Source organism: Macaca mulatta, chromosome 20, assembly GCF_049350105.2.
Source record: "Macaca mulatta isolate MMU2019108-1 chromosome 20, T2T-MMU8v2.0, whole genome shotgun sequence".
In the NCBI taxonomy this organism is placed as follows: Eukaryota; Metazoa; Chordata; class Mammalia; order Primates; family Cercopithecidae; genus Macaca; species Macaca mulatta.
Window position 1 is genome coordinate 5,675,098 of NC_133425.1, and position 24,133 is coordinate 5,699,230.

The window sequence follows — 24,133 nt, forward strand, 5'->3', positions numbered from 1 at the left end:
CAGCCTGGCCAAGATGGTGAAACCCCCGTCTATACTAAAAATACAAAAAAATTAGCCGGGTGTGGTGGCACGCGCCTGTAATCCCAGCTACTCGGGAGACTGAGGCAGAGAACTGCTTGAACCCGGGAGGCGGAGGTTGCATTGAGTCGAGATCGCGCCACTGCACTTCAGCCGCGACAGAGCGAGACTGTGCCCAAAGGAAAAAAAAAAAAAAGGAGAGAACTGAGTCTTGTTAGAGAAGGCGGGTGGGGAATCAGCCTAAGAGAAAGTGAGACTCCGGCCAGGCTTTGGGGGTGGCGGCGAAGATTTACTAGAAGCGCGCGGAGACCACGTGAGTAAAGCTCACGCAATTCGCCGTAAGTCTCAGGGTCAGCAAGAGGGAACCATGCACTGCATAGTGGGAGCGGCGCGACGGAGGGCCGCTTTGCATGCCGGGACTTGTAGTCTCGCCCTTAGCCAGAACCCTCGGACCAGTTACGTTCGGCTACATTCAACCAGGTTCTTACACCGATAACGTACACTCACTGATTGTCTAGCACAGAATAACGAGGTTCTGCAGGGCAAGTCTACCGAACAACACTCTTCAGAGCAAACCCCGTTTTGGCGATTGCTCCCCGGAAGGCGCGTTGGGTGCGGCTGCGCGTGCCCCCACGCATGCGCCACGCATGCGCCTCTAACGCGCGCCCGCCGTTCCCGCGAGGCCCCCTAGAGCCGGGCGGCGCAGGCGCAGTGTCCCCCGGCCAAGATGGCGGCGCGGTGCTCCACACGCTGGTTGCTGGTGGCTGTGGGGACCCCGCGGCTGCCGGCTGCACTGGGGAGAGGGGCTCGGCCACCCAGGGAGGGCGTGGTGGGGGCATGGCTGAGCCGCAAGCTGAGCGTCCCCGCCTTTGCGTCTTCCCTGACCTCTCGCGGCCCCAGAGCGCTGCTGACATTGAGACCTGGTGTCAGCCTCACAGGTGAGGGCAGGTTCCAATTCCCGAGTGGCGGTTTCAGGGCCTAGAAAGGAGTGAGTCTCCTCGCTGTGACTGCGGCTGCGGGAGTAGTGGGGTGGAGGGTGTCTTCCGACCCGGATGCAAAATTGCCGGAGACACAGGCAGGCAGGAGGCGGGGAGGCCTAAGAGGCTACTCAGCCGTCAGGGAAGGGAGAGAAGCGTGGAGCCTCCGGCGGCGGTGATGAAACGCCCCGTAGACCGTGAACCTTCACCTCTCTGTCAACATTTCTGGGGGCCGCTGCTCCCTCGTCCGCTTTCTTTCCCATCTCTCCACCTTCTGGCCCGTAGCGGAAGGGAAGAGCTAACTGCCATTCGGAGAGGCCTAGGTACTTTGTTACAAAAACCCTGCAAGATGCCTGTCGTCATCCCCATTTTAGAGAATGGGAAACTGAGATTCAACAGAGGAATCGACCAGCCCAAGGTCATGAAGTTAGACGGGAAGAGTTGTCTCAAACCCATAGCTGTCGTGTCTTAGCGTATGCTCTTTCTACCACGTGATGCTAATTCAAGGGCACAGTTAACAATCTTTAGAAGTCCTTAGTTGGTGATTGTAATAATAACACAGTCAGACATTTATTGAGCACTTACTGTTGGCCAGGCATCGTTCCCCCCTTACATCACATTTCCACATGAGAGGCACTGTTATTCCATTTTATAAAGATACCGAGGCTTAGATGTTAAACCACTTACAAATGTCACAAAGAGGTGGAGCCTTGATTTCATTGCCTGAGGTGATACTGAATTATACGTTAAGCTTTGAAGTGCTTAGCCATGTTTTCTTTTCTTTCTTTCTTTTTTTTTTTTTTTTTTTTTTGTGAGAGTCTTGCTCTGTTGCCCAGGCTGGAGTGCAGTGGCTGGATCTCAACTGACTGCAACCTCTGCCTCCTGGGTTCAAGAGATTCTCCTGCCTCATGCCTCCCAAGTAGCTGGGATTACAGGCACATGTCACCACGCCTGGCTAATTTTTGTTGTCTTTTATAGAGATGGTTTCTACATGTTGGCCAGGCTGGTCTCAAACTCCTGACCTCAGGTGATCTGCTCCCCCTTGGCTTCCCAAAGTGCTGGGTTTACAGGCGTGAACCACCGTGCCCTGCTTAACCATGTTTTCTTATGCTGTGTGTTTTGTGCTGTATATTGTATGTACCTGAATTGTGCTAGTTTCGTGTCCTCCAGAATTTGTGCAGATGATATTTAAGCTATGTATAAATGTATAAAGATTAATAAAGGGCCCTGAGAATTTATACCAAGTAACTTCCTATTGCAATCCAGTTTGTAATACTTACATAGTAGACAGTTGTTAAAGTATCAGTAATTGTGGTTACTTCATGCAATGTAAAGAAAAGAGACTGGGGGCCGGGCGCGGTGGCTCACGCCTGTAATCCCAGCACTTTGGGAGGCCGAGATGGGCGGATCACGAGGTCAGGAGATCGAGACCATCCTGGCTAACACGGTGAAACCCCGTCTCTACTAAAAAAATACAAAAAACTAGCCGGGCGCGGTGGCGGGCGCCTGTAGTCCCAGCTACTCGGGAGGCTGAGGCAGGAGAATGGCGTGAACCCTGGAGGTGGAGCTTGCAGTGAGCTGAGATCCGGCCACTACACTCCAGCCTGGGCGACAGAGTGAGACTCCGTCTCAAAAAAAAAAAAGAAAAGAGACTGGGCTTCAGGGGTGAACTTTCCCAGTGTGTGTGAGTGGGGTGTATTATTTAATCCCTTTGAGCTTCTCTTTGAAAATTCATTCATTCACAGGTATTAATTGAGGCCAGGTGTATGCCAGCCACTGTTCTGGGTGCTGAGGACATGGCAGAGAACAAAGAGATTGGATGTGTGTTTGGTTGAGAGAATGATTATTTATTTATTTATTTAATTATTGTTTACGACAGGGCCTCTTGTTGCCCAGACTGGAGTGCAGTGGCACAATCACAACTCAGTGCAACCTCGACCTTCCAGGTTCAATCCATCCTCCATCCTCAGCCTCCTAAGTAGCTGGGACTATAGGCATGCACCACCACACCCAGCTAGTTTTCTGTAGATGGGGTTTCACCATGTTACCCAGGCTGGGCTCAAGTGATTTGCTTGTTTCAGCCTCCCAAAGTGCTGGGATTACAGGCATCAGCCACTGCACCTGGCCAAGAGAATGAATGAACTTTTTTTTTTTTTTTTTTTTTTTGAGACGGAGTCTCGCTGTGTCACCCAGGCTGGAGTGCAGTGGCACTGTCTCAGCTCACTGCAAGCTCCGCCTCCTGGGTTCACGCCATTTTCCTGGCTCAGCCTCCCGAATAGCTGGGACTACAGGTGCCCGCCACCATGCCTGACTAATTTTTTGTATTTTTAGTAGAGATGGGGTTTCACTGTGTTGGCCAGGATGGTCTCAATTTCCTGACCCGGTGATCTGCCCACCTCAGCCTCCCAAAGTGCTGGGATTACAGGCATGAGCCACCGTGCCCAGCCTTATTTTTATTTTTATTTTATTTTTATTTTTATTTTATTTTATTTATTTATTTTTTTGAGACGGAGTCTCGCTCTGTCGCCCAGGCTGGAGTGCAGTGGCGCGATCTCGGCTCACTGCAAGCTCCGCCTCCCGGGTTCACGCCATTCTCCTGCCTCAGCCTCCCGAGTAGCTGGGACTACAGGCGCCCGCAACCGCGCCCGGCTAATTTTTTGTATTTTTTTTTTAGTAGAGACGGGGTTTCACCGTGGTCTCGATCTCCTGACCTTGTGATCCGCCCGCCTCGGCCTCCCAAAGTGCTGGGATTACAGGCGTGAGCCACCGCGCCCGGCTATTTTTATTTTTGAGATGGACTCTTGCTCTGTTGCCCAGGCCGAAGTGCAGTGATGTGATCCTGGCTCACTGCAACCTCTGCCTGCCGGATTCAGGCGATTCTCCTGCCTCAGCCTCCCGAGTAGCTGGGATTACAGGTGTGTGCCACCATGCCTAGGTTTTTTTGTTTTTTTTTGAGACGGGGTCTTGCTCTGTTGCCCAGGCTGGAGTGTAAGCGGTGTGATCGCAGCTCACTGCAAGCTCCGCCTCCCGGGTTCAAGCAGTTCTCCTGCCTCAGCTTCCCTGGTAGCTGGGATTACAGGTGTCTACCACCACACCTGGCTAATGTTTGTATTTTTAGGAGTGACGGTGTTTCACCGTGTTGGCCAGGCTGGTCTCGAACTCCTGACCTCCGATGATCCGCCCGCCTTGGCCTCCCAAAGTGTTGGGATTACAGGTGTCAGCCATCGTGCCTGGTCAGCTTTTATATTTTTATTAGAGACAGGATTTCACCATGTTGGCCAGGCTGGTCTTGAATTCCTGGATTCAAGTGATCTGCCCACCTTGGCCTCCCAAAGTGCTGGGATTACAGGTGTGAGCCACTAGGCCTGGCCCAAGAGTGAATTTTTAAATTCTGTCCCTGCATTTGTATACCTCATGGAAGGAGCAGTTGTCTGTTCAGTATTCTTTCTAGGTTTCCTGTGGATTATTTGGAGAGATGTCATGATGGATTTTTTTTTTGTTTATTTTTTTCTTAAACACATACATATTTTTTTATTCTGTAGAGCCATGGTCCTACTATGTTGCCCAGGCTGGTTTCAAACTCCTGGCCTCAAATGACCCTTCCACCTTGGCCTCCCAAAGTGCCAGAGTTACAGTCGTGAGCCACCAAGCCAGGCTAGATTTTTCAACATGAGCAAAAGTGGTCATTTTTAGAGCTTGCTAACATTTTCTAATGTCAAGGTTGTTTTAAACAGAATCTGGCTGCATCTTTTTATTCAAATATTAATTTTTAGGTGACTTCTTTTATTAAGCCAAATTTGTTCAAGTTCCAGCTGTACAAATTTGGGAGCATTTGTTGTTATTGTGTATGTGAAAGAGAGGCACTAAGTACTAAGCATTGTGTGAGGCTGTTACTAAGAACTGCGGTTAGCTGTTTTGTTCCCCAAGTGAGCTTATAACCTGGCACGGGCAAGTTTTGTATCAGGTAATGTACACAGGTGAGAGGTGGCATCCTTCAGGGTATATATGTTCTGTTTTCACAGGTAGAGTCATCAAGTGGTTGGGCAGGGTGGCTCACAACTGTAATTCCAGCACTATGCTGGCGCTGAGACAGGAGGATCACATGAGCCTAGCAGTTTGGGACCAGCCTGGGCAACATAGGGAAATCCCATCTCTACAAAAATTTTTTTTTCTTTCTTTTTTTTTTTTTTTTAGATGGAGTCTTGCTCTGTAGCCAGGCTGGAGTGCAGTGATGCAATCTTGGCTCACTGTGATCTCGGCTCACTGAAACCTCCACCTCCTGGGTTCAAGCAATTCTCCTGCCTCAGCCTCCTGAGTAGCTGGGACTACAGTCACGTGCCACCACTCCCAGTTAATTTTTCTATTTTTAGTAGAGACGGGATTTCACCATGTTGGCCAGGATGGTCTCCATCTCTTGACCTCGTGATCCACCCACCTCAGCCTCCCAAAGTGCTGGGATTACAGGTGTGAGCCACCGTGCCCGGCCTACAAAAATATTTTTAAAAATTATCTGACTGGCTGGATGCGGTGGCTCACGCCTGTAATCCCAGCACTTTGGGAGGGCTACATGGGCAGATCACCTGAGGTTGGGAGTTTGACACCAGCCTGATCAACATGGAGAAACTCTGTCTCTACAAAAATTACAAAATTAGCCAGACCTGGTGGCACTTGCCTGTAATCCCAGGTACTCGGGAGGCTGGGGCAGGAGAATTGCTTGAACCTGAAAGTCGGAGGTTGCTGTGAGCCGAGATCGCGCCATCGCACTCCAGCCTGGGCAACAAGAGCGAAACCATGTCTCAGAAAAAAAAAAAAAAAAATTAGCTGACTGTGGTGGCAACTGCCTGAACTCCCAGCTGCCCGGGAGGCTGAGGTGGGAGAATCCCTTGAGCCCAGGAGGTTGAAGCTGCACTGAGCCATGATGACGTCACTCCAGCCTGGGCGACAGAATATGATTCTTTCTCTACCAAAAAATTAATGAATAAATAAAGTCATCAACTGAGAAGCCATGTGGTGGCGAGCCTCTGGTCCTAGCTACTCAGGAGGTTGGAGTGGGAGGATTGCTGGAGTCCAGGAATTGGAGTTTGGCCTAGGCAACATAATGAGACCCCCGTCTCTTAAAAAAAAAAAATTAAAAAGGTCATCAACTCAGCTTCCAAACACTAGTCTGTGATCTTGTCTCAAATCTAGTAGTAAGATGACATAACAACACTTTAAATCTGACTTTTCTTCCAAGCAGAAAGTAAGCAGTTGTTGGTGGCCAAGCACTGTGGCTCATGCCTGTAATCCCAGCACTTTGGGAGATGGGTTGGTCACCTGAGGTCAGGAGTTTGAGACCAGCCTGGACAACATGGCCAAAGCTTATCTCTACTAAAAATAGAAAAAATTGGTCAGGCATGGTGGCGGGTTCCTCGGGAGGCTGAGGCAGGAGAATCACTTGAACCCAGGAGGCAGAGGTTGCAGTGAGCCGAGATCGTACCACTGCACTGCAGCCTGGGCAACAAGAGCCAGACTCCCTGTCAAAAAAAAAAAAAAAGCAGTTGTTGGACAGTAGGTTGGCCATTCTTGGAACGACTTGGAGGCTTATTTTATTCTGGGTTGTTCTAAAAAGGACAGGACATTTACTGGTCATATCTGATAAAATAAATTGTCTATTAAATGGACTCTAATTATTGTTAATCATTGATGCCCTTTGAATAATGTCAAAAGTCATTAGACTGGGGATGGTGGCTTATGCCTGTAATCCCAGCACTTTGGTAGGACGAGGCCGGTGGATCACTTGAGGTCAGGAGTTTGAGACCAGCCTGGCCAACGTGGTGAAACTTCTTACCTACTAAAAATACAAAAATTAGTGAGCTGTGGTGGTGTGTGCCTGTAGTCCTGGCTACTTGAGAGGCTAAAGCAGAAGAATCGCTTGAACCTGGGAGATGGAGGTTGCAGTGAACTGAGATCACACCACCGCACTCCAGCCTGGGCGACAGAGCGAGACTCTGACTCAAAAAAAAGAAAAAACAAAGCCATCAATCTTGTAATTAAACGTGATTTGTCTTTATCCACATGCAGTTTTGTGCGTTACTATCTCTGTACTAACTCCAGTCCGTGTTCTCTGCCCACGATGTTGAAGTCACAGCTGCCACAGGTCACTACCAGCCTCAGCCTTCTGGCATTGGAAGGAGTGGTGAGAGAGAGGCTGGACTGGGCCAGGGCAACCCCTTATTCCCACATAAAAAGAGGGTGGAGTACAGGTTCAATAATAAACCAGCTCTAGTGTTTTCTCAAGTCTGACTGAAGAAACACAATAGTGGTCTCCTGACCCCTACTGCTTCCAGTGTGCTTTTTATATTCCCAGGGTATTGGGTATGCCAAACACACAGATTTATTTCCTATTTCTAATTTTAAGTATGCTGACCATTCCTATTCATTCTCCTCTCTGATTATCCTTTACCTGGCCTGCTACTTGGATGTGTTCAACACCTCTGGCTGTATTTTGTGCTCATTAACTTCAAGTAGTCTCCCAGACTTCCTAGAGTTGTTACTCTCTCTCTCTTTTTTTTTTTTTTCAGATGGAGTCTTGCTCTGTTGCCCAGGCTGGAGTGTAGTGGCACGATCTTGGTTCACTGCAACCTCAGCCTCCCAGGTTCAAGCAATTCTCATGTCTCAGCCTCTGGAGTAGCTGGGATTATAGATGTGCACCACCATGACCAGCTAATTTTTGCATTTTTAGTAGAAACAAGGTTTCACCATGTTGGCCAGGCTGGTCTCAAACTTCTGGCCTCAGGTGATCCACCCTCCTCGGCCTCCCAAAGTGGTAGGATTACAACAGGCGTGAGCCACCGCGCCCGGCCTACAGTTGTTTCTCATGCAAACCCAATGAGTTCTTTGTTTAACATTTGCAGTGGCTCCCTATTGCTCTTAGGATAAAATCCAGACTCCTTAGCATAACTCTAAGGCCCTTCTTATTCCTAGGCCCCATTAATCATTATCATCTCTAACCACCACTGCCACCACATACAGAATCTCTAGTTTAGAGGCATAAATCTGTATGGATTCAAATCCCTCTTAGCCTATTTCTTTCTTTCTCTCTCTTTTTTTTTCCATGTCATAAGTCTATTTACAAACATATCTAGTGTGCCTTATGAGTTCAAGTCTTTGATCCATTTATTTATTTTTAATAGAGACAGGGTCTCTGTGTTGCCCAGTCTGGTTTCGAACTCCTGGGCTCAAGCGATCCTCACGCCTCAGGTTCCCAAAGTGCTGGGATTACAGGTGAGAGCCACTGTGCCCGGGCTTATTTTTATTTATTTATTTATTTATTTATTTATTTTTTATGTTTTCTGAGATGGAGTTTTGCCCTTGTTGCCCAGGCTGGAGTGCAGTGGTGTGATCTTGGCTCACTGCAACCTCTGCCTCCCAGGTTCAAGCGATTCTCCTGCCTTAGCCTCCTGACTAGCTGGGATTACAGGCATGCACCACCACGCCTGGCTAATTTTGTATTTTTAATATAGGAGACCTCAGGTGATCCGCCCGCCTTGGCCTCCCCAAGTGCTGGGATTACAGGCGTGAGCCACCACGCCCAGCCCAGCTTATTCACTTTTTAAAGAGATTTCACCTATTAAAACACTATTGCAGTCCGGGCCTGGTGGTGCATGCTTGTAGTCCCAGTTACTTGGGAGGCTGAGGCAGGAGAATCACTTGAACCCAGGAGGCAGAGGTTGCAGTGAGCCAAGATTGCACCATTGCACACCAGTCTGGACAACAAGAGTGAAACTCCATCTCAAAAAAAACCAAACAAACAGAAAACCTGCCAGGCATGGTGGCTCACCCCTATAATCCCAGCACTTTGGGAGGCCGAGGCAGGTGGATCACGAGGTCAGGAGATCGAGACCATCCTGGCTAACACGGTGAAACCTCGTCTCTACTAAAAATATAAAAAAATTAGCTGGGCATGGTGGCGGGCGTCTGTAGTCCTAGCTACTTGGGAGGCCGAGGCAGGAGAATGGCGTGAACTCGGGAGTTGGAGGTTGCAGTGAGCCAGGATAGCGTCACTCCAGCCTGGGAGACAGAGCGAAACTCCATCTCAAAAAAACCAAAAAACCCGCTCTTCCTATCTGTTAAATGGATGAACTAAAACATCTTTGTTTCTTAAGCAGTTGTTGTCTTGCTGTTAAAAAAGGTGCTGCAAATCCAGATCCAAAGTACAAAGTCATCCTAGTTAGTAACTGCCACTTGTTTTCCACTGAAAATGGCAAGTGCTTTCCTGGGCAGCTCAGCCAGTTTCTGCAGCTTAACAACTGATGCCTAGAAGTTCTTCCCCGACCTTCTTAGATTGAGTTGTCATTGGTTCTCAGCAGGGGACACTTACTTCCCAGGAGACATTTGGCAATGCCTGGAGACATAGGGGGAGTTCTCTACTGGCACCTAGTGGGTGGAGACCTCCTGAGTTTCCGGTGAATGTGTGGAGTAGGGCTTGAACGTCTGTATTTTCATCAATGTAATGATGCTGTTGGTCCAGGGACCACAGTCTTGAGAACCGCTCCTTAAGTGGTACCCAAGGCTGCAAGATAGAGGGAAAAGAATGTGGAGAGTTGTTAAGCATTAAGTGTGACAGAAGAATATGAAAATACCTAGCATATGGTAAGTGCTCATGTGGTATAAGAAGGGGAGCTGAATCCCTTTTTATTCATCTCCCAGTCAGGAGTATTATTCCTTTAGTGGTGTGCTGAGACCACTCCAGTAGTATAAGGCAGGAGAATCAGCCTCATCCAATACTCTATATTAATTGAATACTGTGGCTTCTTTAGCCATTATTGAAGTACATTGAGTTTGGTCTGCAGTGGGCTTGGCCAGGAACAGCCCTAAAGCTGTAGTCTGTGTATTAGTCTGTTATCATGCAGCTAATAAAGACATACTTAAGACTGGGTAAATTTTAAAGGAAAGAGGTTTAATTAACTCACAGTTCAGCATGGCGGGGGAAGCCTCAGCGATCATGGTGGAGGGAGAAGCAAACACATCCTTCTTAACATGGCAGCAGGAAGAACGAGCAAAAGGGTGAAAAGCCCCTTATAAAACTATCAGATCTCGTGAGAACTTATTATCGCGAGAACAGCATGGAGGTAACCGCCCCTGTGATTCAATTACCTCCCATCAGGTCCTTCCCATGACACATGGGGATTATGGGAACTAAAATTCTAGATGAGATCTGGGTGGGGACACAGCCAAACCCTACCAGGTTGGTTGTTCCTTCACAGATATAGACCAGTGGGTCATGTACTCACAGTTTTGTTTTGTTGAGAACATTCCCAGAGTGATTTTCTTTCTTTTTCTTTTTTCCTTTTTAGGAACAAAACATTACCCTTTCATTTCTACTGCCTCCTTCCACACTAATGCCCCTTTGGCCAAAGAAGATTATTACCAGATATTAGGAGTGCCTCGAAATGCCAGCCAGAAAGAGATCAAGAAAGCCTATTATCAGGTCTGTATGGAAGTCATATTTTGGTGACCAAATTGTAGAAGGAATGTTTTTGATCCCATCTGATCCTTAATCAATACAGCATATATGCCCATGTGGATAGGTCTCATGAGCTGATATATAGAAGGGTGTGATAAAGTTGGACTTTGCTAGACTGTTTTTCGGTGCACAATGCCGTAGAGGTTAGTGCTTCAGAAAAAAAGAGAAAAAACCAGAGATTTTAAAAAGTTTTTTTTTCCAGAGCTGTTTTCATAATTAAATTTAATCTGTACTTTCTGAATCAGCAGGTATGCTAGTCTAAGTTTTAGATAGTCATTTTTTTACATCCAGATAAAAGTTTATAGGTTTAGAATTACTTCCTTTCTTTTTTTTTTTTTTTTTTCCGAGATGGAGTCTCACTTCGTCGCCCAGGTTGCAGTGCAGTGTTGCGACCTTGGCTCACTGCAATCTCCGCCTCCCAAGTAGCTGGGACACAGGCGCATGCCACCACACCCTAATTTTTTTTTTTTTTTTTTTGAGACTGAGTCTGGCTCTGTCACCCAGGCTGGAGTGCAGTGGCCGGATCTCAGCTCACTGCAAGCTCCGCCTCCCGGGTTTACGCCATTCTCCTGCCTCAGCCTCCGGAGTAGCTGGGACCACAGGCGCCTGCCACCTCGCCCGGATAGTTTTTTTTTTTTTTTGTATTTTTTAGTAGAGATGGGGTTTCACCGTGTTAGCCAGGATGCTCTCGATCTCCTGACCTAGTGATCCGCCCGTCTCAGCCTCCCAAAGTGCTGGGATTACAGGCTTGAGCCACTGCGCCCGGCCTGGCTAAATTTTTTTGTATTTTTAGTAGAGATGGGGTTTCACTTTGTTGGTCAGGCTGGTCTCAAACTCCTGACCTCAGGTGATCCACCAGCCTCGGCCTCCCAAAGTGCTGGGATTACAGGCGTGAGCCACCGTGCCTGGCCCTTTCTTAACCTGGAAAATGTGAAATTCCCATTTTTGTATGCTGGGGTGTATTAGGGTAGTTAGGGTAGCTGAGTAAAGTTGTATACGAGATGTCTACACCACTGGTTCCTAGACCCTTGGTTTGCTCTGACCAATAAAATAAAATCAATATTGGAGGCACCACTCTAGGATTGACAGCTTTTTATAAGTGCACACTTCACTGGAGTTGTGCAACTGCCACCACAGTCAACTTTAGTACATTTTCATTACCTCAAAAAGAAATCCTGTATTCATTAGCACCCCCCTTCCATTGTCCTTTCTCCCCGGTCCCTGGCAGCTGCTAACCTGCATTCTGCCTCTTTGGATTCGCCTATTCTGAATATTCACTTACAGGGAATCATAGGATATGTATCCTTTTGTGTGTCTGGCTTCTTTCATTCACATAATGTTTTCAAGGCTCGTCTGTCTTGTAGCTTGTGTCAATACTTCATCCCTTTTCGTGCTCAAATAATCTGTTGCATGGAATGATCACATTTTGTTTCTTCATCGTTTGATGGACATTTGGATATTTTCCACTTTCTGCTATCATGAACGGTGCTGCTATATAGACATTCATATGAAAGTTTTTGTGTAGACATGTTTTCAGTTCTCTTGGATATTTAGGAGTATAGTTGCTGAGTCATATGGTAACTGGATGTTTAACCTTTTGAGAAGCTGCCAGCCTTTTTCAAAGCAGCTGCACCATTTTACATTCCCACCAGCAGCATAAGAGGGCCATGATTTCTCCACATCCCAGTGAACACTTATTATCATCTGTCTTTTTAATTACTACCCTAGTGAATATGAAATGCTATCTCGTTAGAGTTTCCATTTGCTTCTTCCCTGGTGACTAATGATGTTGAGCATCTTTTCTTGTGCATGTTGGCCATTAGTTTGTCTTTGGAGAAATGTGTGTTTGGATCCATTGCCCGCTTTTAATTGGGTTGTAATGGAATGAACAGAGGCATGGGGACAGGAAGCAGAGATCTTGGCCTATGAATAGCTAATGGCCTGTCTCATCCTGAGCTCAAGAGTCAGGTGCCTGATCCAAGAGTGGGAAAAGATTGAAAAGATGGAGGCTGGGTTGAACTCACATGACAGTTGATTTCAGGCCCTTAGCAAGTCCTAGAGACATAATTTAAGAGAAAGACTTAATTTAGAGAACCATTCAAGTTTTTCGGCGTGGAAGTAAAAAGATCAGGTAAAGCTGTAGCAATTACTATATTTTATGTACTTACAAAAATAATTGAAACAGCAGAAATGTCTATTCAGTCATTTTCTTCCCTTTTTAAAAATTTTTCCTTTTTTCAGACAGAGTCTCGCTCTCTTGCTCAGGCTGGAGTGTAGTGGTGCAATCTTGGCTCACTGCAGCCTCTGCCTCCCGGGCTGAAGCAATTCTCCTGCCTCAGCCTCCCGAGTACCTGTGTTTATAGGCGTGTGCAACCACACCTGGCTAATTTTTGTATTTTTAGTAGAGATGGGGTTTCACCATGTTGGCCAGGCTGGTCTCAAACTCCTGACCTCTGGTGATCTACCCAGTTCAGCATCCCAAAGTGCTGGGATTACTGGCATGAGCCACTGCACCTGGCCCCCTTTTTAAAATTTTGTTTCTCTTTTTTGTTCATTTACCTATTCTAAGCCATGCTGGGTGCTAAGGGCAAAGATACATCAGAATCAGTTCCTGCCCTCAAGTTGAGAGATAAGTACATTAAAACAGATCATTATTATTATTATTTTGTGGGGTGGAGGGACAGTCTCACTCTGTCACCTAGGCTGGAGTGCAGTGGTTCAATCTCTGCTCACTGCAACCTCCACCTCCCAGGTTCAAGTGATTCTCGTGTTTCAGCCTCCTGAGTAGCTGGGACCACAGGCATGTGCCACCATGCCTGACTAATTTTTTGTATTTTTGGTGGAGAGGGGTTTCGCCATGTTGCCCAGGCTGGTCTTGAACTCCTGAGCTTAAGTGATCTGCCTGCCTTCGCTTCCCAAAGTGTTGGGATTACAGGCGTGAGCCACTGCACCCGGCCGAGAGACAACTTTGATAAAGGAAACATAATTATGACTGGTATCTGGGGTTCTGTTGTGTCTGGTATTTGGGGTTCATGTTGTATCTGAAATAATTTCTCATGTTTTTCCCTTAGCTTGCCAAGAAGTATCACCCCGACACAAATCAGGATGATCCCAAAGCCAAGGAGAAGTTCTCCCAGCTGGCAGAAGCCTATGAGGTAACACGACTTTGGTGCATGTGGCCACTGCTGTTACAGCGGTGTGTATGAATCAAAGGTTGCGTTGCTACCTGGGACAGCCTGGTGTGTCATACAGTCCAGTGTGAAGGCCATGTCCCTGCACCAAGTCATCTTGTTAAAAAAAAAAAAGGGAGAGATTCCAGGCCAAGCCTGGTGGCTCACTCCTGTAGTCCTAGCACTTTGGGAGGCTGTCAGGAGGATCACTTGATCTCAGGAGTTGGCTTGACCCTAGGAGTTTGAGACCAGCTTGGGCAATGTAGTGAGACCCCGTCTCTACAAAAAAAAAAAAAAAAAAAATCACCAGGCATGGTGGTGGCGCACCTGTGAACCCAGCTGCTTGGGAGGCTGAGTCAGGTTCATCACTTGAGGGGCTCAAGGCTGCAGTGACCCATGATGCCATGATTGTACCGTAGCACTATGGTCTGGGCAACAGAACAAGACCTTCTCTAAAAAAAAAAAAAAAATTCTAAGACTAACTTGGAATCTCAATGAAGAACGGGATCCAGGCCGGGCGTGGTGGCTCATGCCTCTAATCCCAGCACTTTGGGAGGCCGAGGCAAGTGGATCACAAGGTCAGGAGATCGAGACCATCCCGGCTAACACAATGAAACCCTATCTCTACTAAAAATACAAAAAAATTAGCCTGTAGTCCCAGCTGCTGGGGAGGCTGAGGCAGGAGAATGGTGTGAACCCAGGAGGTAGAGCTTGCAGTGAGCCGAGATTGCGCCATTGCACTCCAGCCCGGGTGACAGAGCAAGACTCCCTCTCAAAAAAAAAAAAAAAGCGGGATCCAATAATCTGTACTAATAAAGTTCCGCAGGTAATTTAGGCTTGTAGCTGGATTTGGAAACTCACAGTTGGATTAATTAATTCAGCCCTTATTCAATAACAACCCCTTCCTCCACCTCAGGGCATCACTGCTTTTTGGGGATAGTAGAAGCCCATTGTTGTCCTATAAGAATTTACAGTGTAATCAGAGGACAAATCTCTGAAAACAGCTATTGACCACTTCCATAGTTTTCTGAAAGTAGACCTGTTCCCCAGATGTTTTGACCATCTTTTTTTTTTTTTTTTTTTTTTTTTTTTTGGTTAAGAGACAGGGTCCCTCTATGTTGCTAATCCTGGTCTTGAACTCCTGGGCTCAAGAGATCCTCCTGCCTGGGCCTCTCAAACTGCTGGGATTCTACGTGCAAGGCACCACACCTGGCCAACTTTGTCCATCTAATGGGGTTCAGGATATATAGGAGCTTATATATCTACAGGAGGGGACAGCCACGTACAAGAACAGCCTCAATTCAGTAAATCTTTTTTGATTAAATGTCTGTCAACTAGATCTAATGAAAGGTTTATTTACTAGGGTAATTTTAAAATAGTATGTTTTTATTAAGTAACTCAAACTAATTGATAACATAACTGAAGAGTCTTGGAATCTACTTCTATGGAAGTTAAGATTAAATTTATTTATTTATTTTTATTTATTTATTTATTTATTTTTGAGATGGAGTCTCGCTCTGTCGCCCAGGCTGGAGTGCAGTGGCGCGATCTCCGCTCACTGCAAGCTCCGCCTTCGGGTTCATGCCATTCTCCTGCCTCAGCCTCCTGAGTAGCTGGGACTACAGGCGCCCACCACCACGCCCGGCTAACTTTTTTTGTATTTTTAGTAGAGACGGGGTTTCACTGTGATAGCCAGGATGGTCATGATCTCCTGACCTTGTGATCCGCCCGCCTCAGCCTCCCAAAGTGCTGGGATTACAGGCGTGAGCCACCGCTCCCGGCCTATTTATTTATTTTTAAGAGTTGAAGTCTCAGCCAGGCTCGGTGGCTCACGTCTATAATCCCTATAATCCCAGCACTTTGGGAGGCCAAGGCAGGCGGATCATAAGGTCAGGAGTTCGAGACCAGCCTGGCCAAGACCAGCTTGGCCAATATGGTGAAACCCCGTCTGTACTAAAAATACAAATATTAGCCAGGTGTGGTGGTGGGCGCCTGTAATCCCAGCTATTCGGGAGACTGAGGCTGGAGAATTGCTTGAACCCAGGAGGCATTGGTGAGCCGAAGATTACACCATTGCACTCCAGCTTGGGCAACAGAGCGAGACTCCCAATCAAAAAAAATACATCAATAAAAGAGTTGAGGTCTCACTCTGTTGCTTAGGCTGGAGTGTAGTGGTGAGATCACGGCTCCCTGCAGCCTCAAACTCGGGCTCAAGCAGTCTTCTTGCCTCAACCTCAACTTCCTGAACAGCTGGGACTACAGGTTCCCCACTGCACCCAGCAGATTCAGTTTTTAATGGGGTAGGGGGGATGTTATTCTTGTGAATGTATTTTTCCACATGGATAGTAGATTTGATGTTTCTGCTGGGGGATGAGTTTTGGAGAGTCCTAATCCACCATTTTGCTGACTTCCGTCTCTAAGGGGGATGTTATTAAAAGGACTGAGCCTCAGAACTTAAGAGCAGCAATTCCTCGGGAAGGGCTGGAACCAGGAGATAAAAGCCACCAGGAAGTCATGGACTCCTACCTGTCTCTTCCTCTGCCAGCCTTCTTCCTTTGCATCTTAACTGGGTGCCCTAAAAATTACCCTAGGCACCAAGCTGTCCTCCACCTGTTTTCTTAGTCCCCCTCCATTCTAGGTGGAAGTGTCTTTTCCTTTGGAGGACGCATACTCTATCCTGTTTGGCCTTAAGGACCGTGCCTTTTTTTTTTTTTTTTTGAGACAGGGTCTCACTTTGTTGCCCAGGCTGGAGTGCAGTGGTGCAGTCACGGCTCACTGCAGCCTCAACCTCAACCTCCGTGCTCAAGCAATTTTCCCACCTCAGTCTCCCAACTAGCTGGAACTGTAGGTGTGCACCACCATTCTTGACTAATGTTTTTGTATTTTTCATGTGATGGGTTTAACCATGTTGCCCAGGCTGGTCTTGAACTCATGAACTCAAGCAGTCCACCTGCCTTGGCCTCCCAAAGTCCTGGGATTACAGGTGTGAGCCACCATACTCAGCCTAGGGCAGTGTCTTTTTAATTAAAGAAAAAAAAAGTAAGACCAACACATAAAAAAAGATACAAAGTGAGGGCCAGGCGTGGTGGCTCACGCCTGTAATCCCAGCAGTTTGGGAGGCTGAGGCGGGCGAATCACGAGGGTAAGAGATCGAGACTATCCTGGCAAACATGGGGAAACCCTGTCTCTACTAAAAATACAAAAAAATTAGCTGGACGTGGTGGCGCGTGCCTTTAGTCCCAGCTACTCGGGAGGCTGAGGCAGGAGCATCACTTGAACCCGGGAGGCAGAGGTTGCAATGAGCCGAGATCGCGCCACTGCACTCCAGCCTGGTGACAGAGCAAGACTCTTTCTCAAAAAAAAAAAAAAAGATACAAAGTGAATACTACATTTTTTTTGCCCCTCCCTAATCCCCCTTTTTGAGGTAGTTAGTCCTTATTAACAGTTTTGTGAGCCAGGCCCAGTGATGACTCATGCCTATAATCCCAGCATTTTGGGAGGTTGAAGTGGGAGAATTGCTTGAGACCAGGAGTTTAAAGCAGCCTGGGCAACATAGCAAGACCCTGTCTCTCCAAAAATTAAAAAATTTGCCAGGCATTGTGGTGTGCGCCTGTAGACCCAGCTACTCGGGAGGCTGAGGCGGGAGGATTGCTTCAACCTGGGAGGTTGAGGCTGCAGTGAGCTAGGATTGCACCACTGCTGTTGTCGTTGTGTTACTTCTACTTGTTACTCCGGTTGTTCTGGCTTCCAGAAGACCTGTCGATGCAGGTAAGGGTAGGAAGCATAAATTCTCTACAAGGTAATGTCTCCTGAGGAGAGAGGTGAAGTGTGAATCTGTGAAGAGTCCAGGGCGCCTGTGAGGTCGAGCGACGATCAACACAAACATTTCCCCAGCACGCACGACCCCTGGGAGAGTTTGTGAGACTTTTGGAAGCACTTCCAAAGCCCTATACTTAGCATTCAGTTTGGTCATCTCGTCCCTTTTCTAGGTGCTAAAGTCGCAGGCCCACCCCAACCTCATAGGATGTGTTTGCACACAGGGCCACTTAGTAAATGTTATGGCTGCCTTATTTGCTGTGAACTCTTGTCTGTATTTCTGGGCCTTGGTAGACCCAGGATGCCCAGTGGCTCTGCCTTTCACTGTAGGTTCTGAGTGATGAGGTGAAGAGGAAGCAGTACGATGCCTACGGCTCTGCGGGCTTCGATTCTGGGGCCAGCGGCTCCCAGCATAGCTACTGGAAGGGAGGCCCCACTGTGGACCCCGAGGAGCTGTTCAGGAAGATCTTCGGGGAGTTCTCATCCTCTTCGTTTGGAGATTTCCAGACTGTGTTTGATCAGCCTCAGGAAGTAAGTTCCTTGCTTTGAAGAATTAATCAGATTTTAGACTAAGTATGGGTCAAACAAATTGTTTTACCAGTTTCTGTTTCTCAGAAAGGCAAGGCAGCTTAAATGGAGTGATCTGGAGGCAGCCATTTTAGTAGAAAATAATTTCAGTATTTGAAAAATCGCATGGGTAGTAATGAGTACATCCATTCTGATGGTATTCTTCACAGCTGCAGAGTCAGGCAGCACTGAAGACTTTCAGAGCCCACGCTGAGGGTGCGAGTGTTGTCTCTCATCTGTACAGTGTTCCAGGAGAACTCTGTCTGCTGGGAGGGCACTGCTGATCCTCTCTCATGTCTGTATAAAACACTGTCAGAGTGGAAGAGAGAGGGGATATATTTATGATCTAAGTTATGATTGTGGATCATTCAGGCTCTTTTTCAGTGCCATGTATGAGTATTTATCTGTGAACATTTTCAGTTTATTGAAAGTATGTTTTCATTTAAGTCACATTATCTCTTAAAAATCCCAAAGACTAGGACAGAATTGGTTCAGTGAGTCCTACCTATGCTTACCTGGCAGAGTGCAAGTAAGTACAGTGGTGAAAGAGTGACTGAAAATGTGGGCCAGTGCCCTCCTTTCCCTTTAGAGCCAAGCATCAGTTTTGGTCGTTGCAAACAAAAGTTGACAGGCTGTCCCTTGGTTTCTTTAGTACATCATGGAGTTGACATTCAATCAGGCTGCAAAGGGGGTCAACAAGGAGTTCACCGTGAACATCATGGACACCTGTGAGCGCTGCGATGGCAAGGGGAACGAGCCTGGCACCAAGGTGCAGCATTGCCACTACTGCGGTGGCTCCGGCATGGTAAGGGTCTGCCCAAGACTCCAGCTCCCACGGCTTGCGCCACTGACCGTGAGAAGAGCTGGTTGTGGCACTGCTCCCAGAGAACTTATGCTAGGAGTGGAGGGAGTTGGTGAACTCAGCCTGCCTGTCTTTCCCCGTGACCCTGAGGAGACGAGCCTGTGCTCCTCCTTCCCTGGCATCGCAGGCTCAGCAACCAGAGCACAGCAGCTCTGGGGGTGGGGCGGGGGATTGCATCCCGTTGTCACTTTCTTCCTTATTTTTCTAACAATTGCTTTTGTAATTCAAGGGGGAATAATCTTTTTTAAATGTACTGCTCAGCTCCCAGGAGTCTTCAGGTACTTCTGTAAGAGGTGGTATCGCATTTTTCATTGTCGTATGGTCAAGTTGATGATCTGGAGTGCAGAAGTTTGTGTGTTCTAGAAAATCAGATGAGCAGACTCTGAGGCCCTGCACCTGGGTTCCTAGGCAGTGTGTTTGAGTGCACATGCACATAAAAAACAAGCCTTAAAGAGACATTTTTCTTATGCACATTGTGGTCCCAGAACCACCCATCGGTTTACCTGCGTAGTTAGGTTACCATTTTTCTTGTTTTTATCAGGAAACCATCAACACAGGCCCTTTTGTGATGCGTTCCACGTGTAGGAGATGTGGTGGCCGCGGCTCCATCATCGTAACGCCCTGTGTGGTCTGCAGGGGAGTAGGACAAGCCAAGCAGAAAAAGCGAGTGATGATCCCTGTGCCTGCAGGTGGGTGTTTGGGCCCGCCATGTCCAGGAGCTTGGAGAGGGCGGAAAGGACTGAGGCCACCGCACTCTGTGTGAGTGGGCTCTTGGTAGAAGTTGTGGTTGAGGCCCTGGAGCCCCAGGCTGGAGGAGGAACTAGAGTCTCCTTGAATCTTTCTATTTGTGCCAGTTATCCTTAGAATCTATACTTTGCACGTCACATTGGGGAGAAGAGACCTGATGTGCCTGCTCTGCTTCTTCCTGGTGAAGGAGCAGCTTCCAACCCCCAGGCTCCTCTCCTCTCTCCTCTGTCTTAGTCACCGAAGCCATCATTGTCCCCACTGCCACCCTATCTACATCAGCCCCACAGATCCACCCCCCACTCCACGTCTACTGTTGCCTTGCCTGAAACTCACTTTCTGCTTTCTTTTTTGGGTTAACTTTGTTCATCTTGGAGATCCCAGCTTGAGTATCCCTTCCCTAGCAAGCCTCAAGCCCTCCTCCCTGTTCTTTAGATGTCCCTTTCTCTAGAGTTGTGAGCATTTGCTTTGAAGAACATTTCTGTGTTTGTAGTTGTGCATTAGTGCCATTGTTTGGTTAACACCTATCACCCCAGTGAGACCATGAACTCCCCGAGGTGCTACATAGACCAGGCCTGAGGCAGGTGCTGAGTCATCAGATGTCTTGTGTTGCATCTCTGGAAGGTTACCCATGTGCCTCTTACATAATGGCATTGTTCCTCGTTAATAAGAAACAGGAGTGGGGAGGAAGCTGTGGGTTACAAGTGGATCTTGGGTGGAAAGTGCTGTGGGCGGTCTCACAATAACTGCTCCCTTTCTTTTTTTTTTCTTTTTTTCTTTTTTCTTTTTTTTTAACATGGTGTCTCGCTCTGTTGCCAGGCTGGAGTGCAGTGGAGTAATCTCGGCTCACTGCAACCTCCACCTCCTGGGTTCAAGCGATTCTCTTCCCTCAGCCTCCCGAGTAGTTGGGACTACAGGCGCACACCGACACGTCCAGCTAGTTTTTGTATTTTCAGTAGAAACGGGGTTTCACCATGTTGGCCAGGATGGTCTTGATCTCTTGACGTCACGATGTACCCGCCTCAGCCTCCCAGAGTGCTGGGATTGCAGGCATGAGCCACCGCGCCCTGCCTAACTGCTCCCTTTCTAACGTCCCTTGTAGGAGTTGAGGATGGCCAGACCGTGAGGATGCCTGTGGGAAAAAGGGAAATTTTCATCACGTTCAGGGTAGGTGCTCTGTCCTGCACAGCTTCTGTTGGGCCCTTCCTCTCTTCGGGTGGATGTGGCTGAGGCTGCTCCATGCGGTCAAAGCTTCACAGAAACATGTCTCGCCATTCATGTTTCTGAGGGGCACAGTGGCCACCTAGAGTTACCTTCAAAGTTCTGTGCCTTGTGTGAAGAGAAGACAACTTCTTCAAGATGTTAACAAATTAGAAATACAGGTCACATAAAAATACAGAAAACATCTTGTGTTTTTATGATAAGATTGTTGATGAGGCAGTGAGTGTGAAAGTTATAATTTTACATACTGTATACAGGGGCAAACCTTGGTTTTCTGAGATTGTGGAAACATTAATGAAAATGCCTTCTACTGGCAATTTCCCTCCTATGTGTACACTTGAGAAAAACCCACGCAAGCCTAGCAGGCAGTAGGTACAAAGGGGTGCATGAGAGTCCTGTCCATGGTAGCAAGACACCACCTTCCTCCAACAAGAGAATGGCTTAGTGAGCCGTGGTGGTCACAGGCTGCTGCAGGGCAGTCGAAAGGAAAGAGTGAGAGCTGCACTCAAGGGGTGCTCCAGGCGTTGCAGGTACAGACAGCAGGGATGGAAGGTAGGTTGCCAGTGGCTGTAGGGCCTCAGAGACCATCTACGTGAAGTTTTAAAGCATGTGAGATGGCATTATGTATTATTTAGGGACTTGGAGATACATAGTAAATAGAAGCTCAAAGGAATGATAAATGCTCAAGTCAGGGTCGTGGTTGGCTGAGGAAGGCAAGACTCACCTGTATTTATGATGTTTTAGTTTATTTTACTTTATTTTTTTGAGGTAGGGTCTTGCTTTGTTGCCTAGGATGGAATGCAGTGGGGTGATCTTGGCTCACTGCAGCCTCAGACTCCCTGGGCTCAGGTGGTCTTCCCACCTCAGCCTCCTGAGTAGCTGGGACCACAGGTGCACGCCACTAGGCCCAGCTGACTTTTGTATTTTTAGTAAAGATGGGGTTTCACCATGTTGCCCAGGCTGGTCTCAAACCCCAGGGTTCAAATGATCCACCCACCTTGGCCTCCCAAAGTGCTGGGATTACAAGTGTGAGCCACGGCACCCAGCCTGTGATATTTTGTTACCTCCACTGGGTTGTGGGTATGACACGCTTGTTATATTATTTACTCTGCCCTTTTTTTTTCTCTTTTTTTGGAGACAGAGTCTTGCTCTGTTGCCCAGGCTGGAGTGCAAGTGGCGTGATCTCAGTTCACTGCAACCTCCACCTCCCAGGTTCAAGCGATTCTCATGCCTCAGCCTCCTGAGTAGCTGGGATTACAGGCATGCACCACCACACCCAGCTAATTTTTGTATTTTTAGTAGAGACGGGGTTTCACCATGTTGGCCAGGCTGGTCTCGAATTCCTGACTTCAGGTGATCCACCCACCTTGGCCTCCCAAAGTGTTGGGATTATAAGCGTGAGCCACCGCGGCCAGCCTATACTTCCTAATAAAGTAAGGTGTTTTTTGTTGTTGTTGTTGTTGTTGTTGTTTTTGAGATAGAGTCTTGCTCTGTTGCTCAGGCTAGAGTGCAGTGGTGTGATCTCTGTTCAATGCAGCCTTCATCTCCCAGGTTCAATCGGATCTCCTGCCTCAGCCTCTTGAGTAGCTGGGATTACAGACACCTGCCACCACACCTGGCTAATTTTTGTATTTTTAGTAGATACAGGGTTTCACCATGTTGGCCAGGCTGGGTCTCAAACTCCTGACCTCAGGTGATCTACCCACCTTGGCCTCTCAAAGTGCTGGGATTACAGGTGTGAACCACCGTGCCTGGCTAAAGTAAGATTAAAAAAAAAAGTTCTCTCAGGAGGCTGAGGCAGGAGAATGGCCTAAACCCGGGAGGCGGAGCTTGCAGTGAGCTGAGATCCGGCCATTGCACCCCAGCCTGGGCGACAGAGCGAGACTCTGTCTCAAAAAAAAAAAAAAAAGAAGTTCAAAAGCCAGTTTTACGTTTTTATTTCCCTTCACGATTGAATGACTTGATCTGAGACTGAGGAAATCCTGGCGCGCTTCCGTTTTGGTGTGCAAGTGTGTAGAACATTGCAGTGTTGAAATATGTAGAATATGTCGTTCCTGGGCCTGCGATGGTGTCACCTTGGTGGAACGACAGTTCTTTGCCTCAACACTGTGCTTTATGTATGGAAGGGGTGTGAAGTTTGTCAAGTCTGAGCTTGGGCCTGGCCAGGCACGCAGCTGGTGTTTAGTCTGCAGTGGACTTATCTTCACATGCATCTGTCATGTTTGACCTTAGGTGCAGAAAAGCCCTGTGTTCCGGAGGGACGGCGCAGACATCCACTCCGACCTCTTTATTTCTATAGCTCAAGCTCTTCTTGGGGGGACAGCCAGAGCCCAGGGCCTGTACGAGACGATCAATGTGATGGTAAGAGGGTGTGAGAATGCCTTTGTCACCCTTGTACTTCATTGTTCTTTTTCTGAAATGGAAAATAACTGACCAGTGGCCTGGAACCCATGAGTGACCAGCATGTGGGGGGTACTCATGGGGGAGGACATGAGGAATTTTAGATTGCTCCTTGAGTGTGGACCACAAGCCACAGGCCTTGACTCTATAATCGCCTGGGAAGCAGTTACTGGCTGGCATCACTCCCATACTGGTTAGCGGGGCCTGGGAACTGGGTGCACCCAGGACACAGAGACGTTCACCCTGGGGTGTGTTCTCTGCCCTTGCTTCCGTCCAGTGTCTGGCAGCAAGAGCAGAAGTCTCGGGGGCTGTGCACATCTCTTTGGCCACAGTGATGGCTGCCTGTGTGCTGCCCTCACCTATCCCCCACCTCTCTCTTGATCTGCCCCTCCTGCTCCTCCCACTTCCAGGCCACTTCATTCTCTGTATGCACCTCAGAACCTTCTCCAGCTTCTTTGTGGGGAACCTTGGGGTAACCACCACCAAGGAGGTGGGTGTTTTGGGCCAAGGCTTTCTCCTCCGTCTGGGGGCTGTTCCTTGGCTTCTCCAGGGTCCTGTGGTTCCGAGGGCCAGGGAGCAACCTCAGCCACACACCCTGTATTGGCGTTTCCTGCTTCGCTCCCTCACTCCTGCTTCCTGGGATCACTTGCCCAAACTCCTGCCCCCTCATCCTAGTCACAGGCTCTGCTCTGGGCAGACCGAACTTAGCTTATTTCCATGTGCTTGTGGGCGGGCTTGGCCAGAAACCCAAGTGGCAGTTCTTTTTTTTTATTTTTTTATTTTTTTATTTTTTTTTTTTTTGAGATGGAGTCTCACTCTGTCGTCCAGGCTGGAGTGCAATGGCGCAATCTTG

The 24,133-nt window shown here is 47.9% G+C and overlaps 3 protein-coding genes across 8 annotated transcripts in view; 2 read left to right on the forward strand and 1 right to left on the reverse strand.

Annotated features, from left to right (window-relative positions):
* Positions 1-669, reverse strand: part of CORO7 (coronin 7) — a 75,866-nt gene extending 75,197 nt beyond the window's left edge. The window contains exon 1 of the mRNA XM_077985392.1: positions 526-669. The gene's annotated coding sequence lies outside the window, so the exon portion shown is untranslated. The remainder of the gene's footprint in view (positions 1-525) is intronic.
* The window catches only part of LOC144337859 (uncharacterized), a 116,826-nt gene that overhangs the window by 53,702 nt on the left and 38,991 nt on the right, over positions 1-24,133 (forward strand). The gene's annotated exons all lie outside the window — the stretch shown is intronic.
* DNAJA3 (DnaJ heat shock protein family (Hsp40) member A3) overlaps positions 729-24,133 on the forward strand; it is a 33,351-nt gene continuing 9,946 nt past the window's right edge. For 3 of the 6 annotated variants that reach the window (XR_013411489.1, XM_028841092.2, XM_028841093.2), the window contains exons 1-8: positions 729-956; positions 10,331-10,464; positions 13,572-13,655; positions 17,817-18,017; positions 18,706-18,858; positions 19,457-19,604; positions 20,762-20,826; positions 23,113-23,241. Coding sequence is in view for 4 of the 6 variants with exons in the window: in XM_028841092.2 (XP_028696925.1) it covers positions 746-956; positions 10,331-10,464; positions 13,572-13,655; positions 17,817-18,017; positions 18,706-18,858; positions 19,457-19,604; positions 20,762-20,826; positions 23,113-23,241 (1,125 nt within the window). In the remaining 2 variants the exon portion in view is untranslated. Of the gene's footprint in view, positions 957-1,669; positions 1,807-10,295; positions 10,465-13,571; positions 13,656-17,816; positions 18,018-18,705; positions 18,859-19,456; positions 19,605-20,761; positions 20,827-23,112; positions 24,109-24,133 lie in introns of those variants that run through there. The other 3 variants (XR_013411490.1, XM_077985516.1, XM_028841095.2) reach the window with 3 other exon arrangements.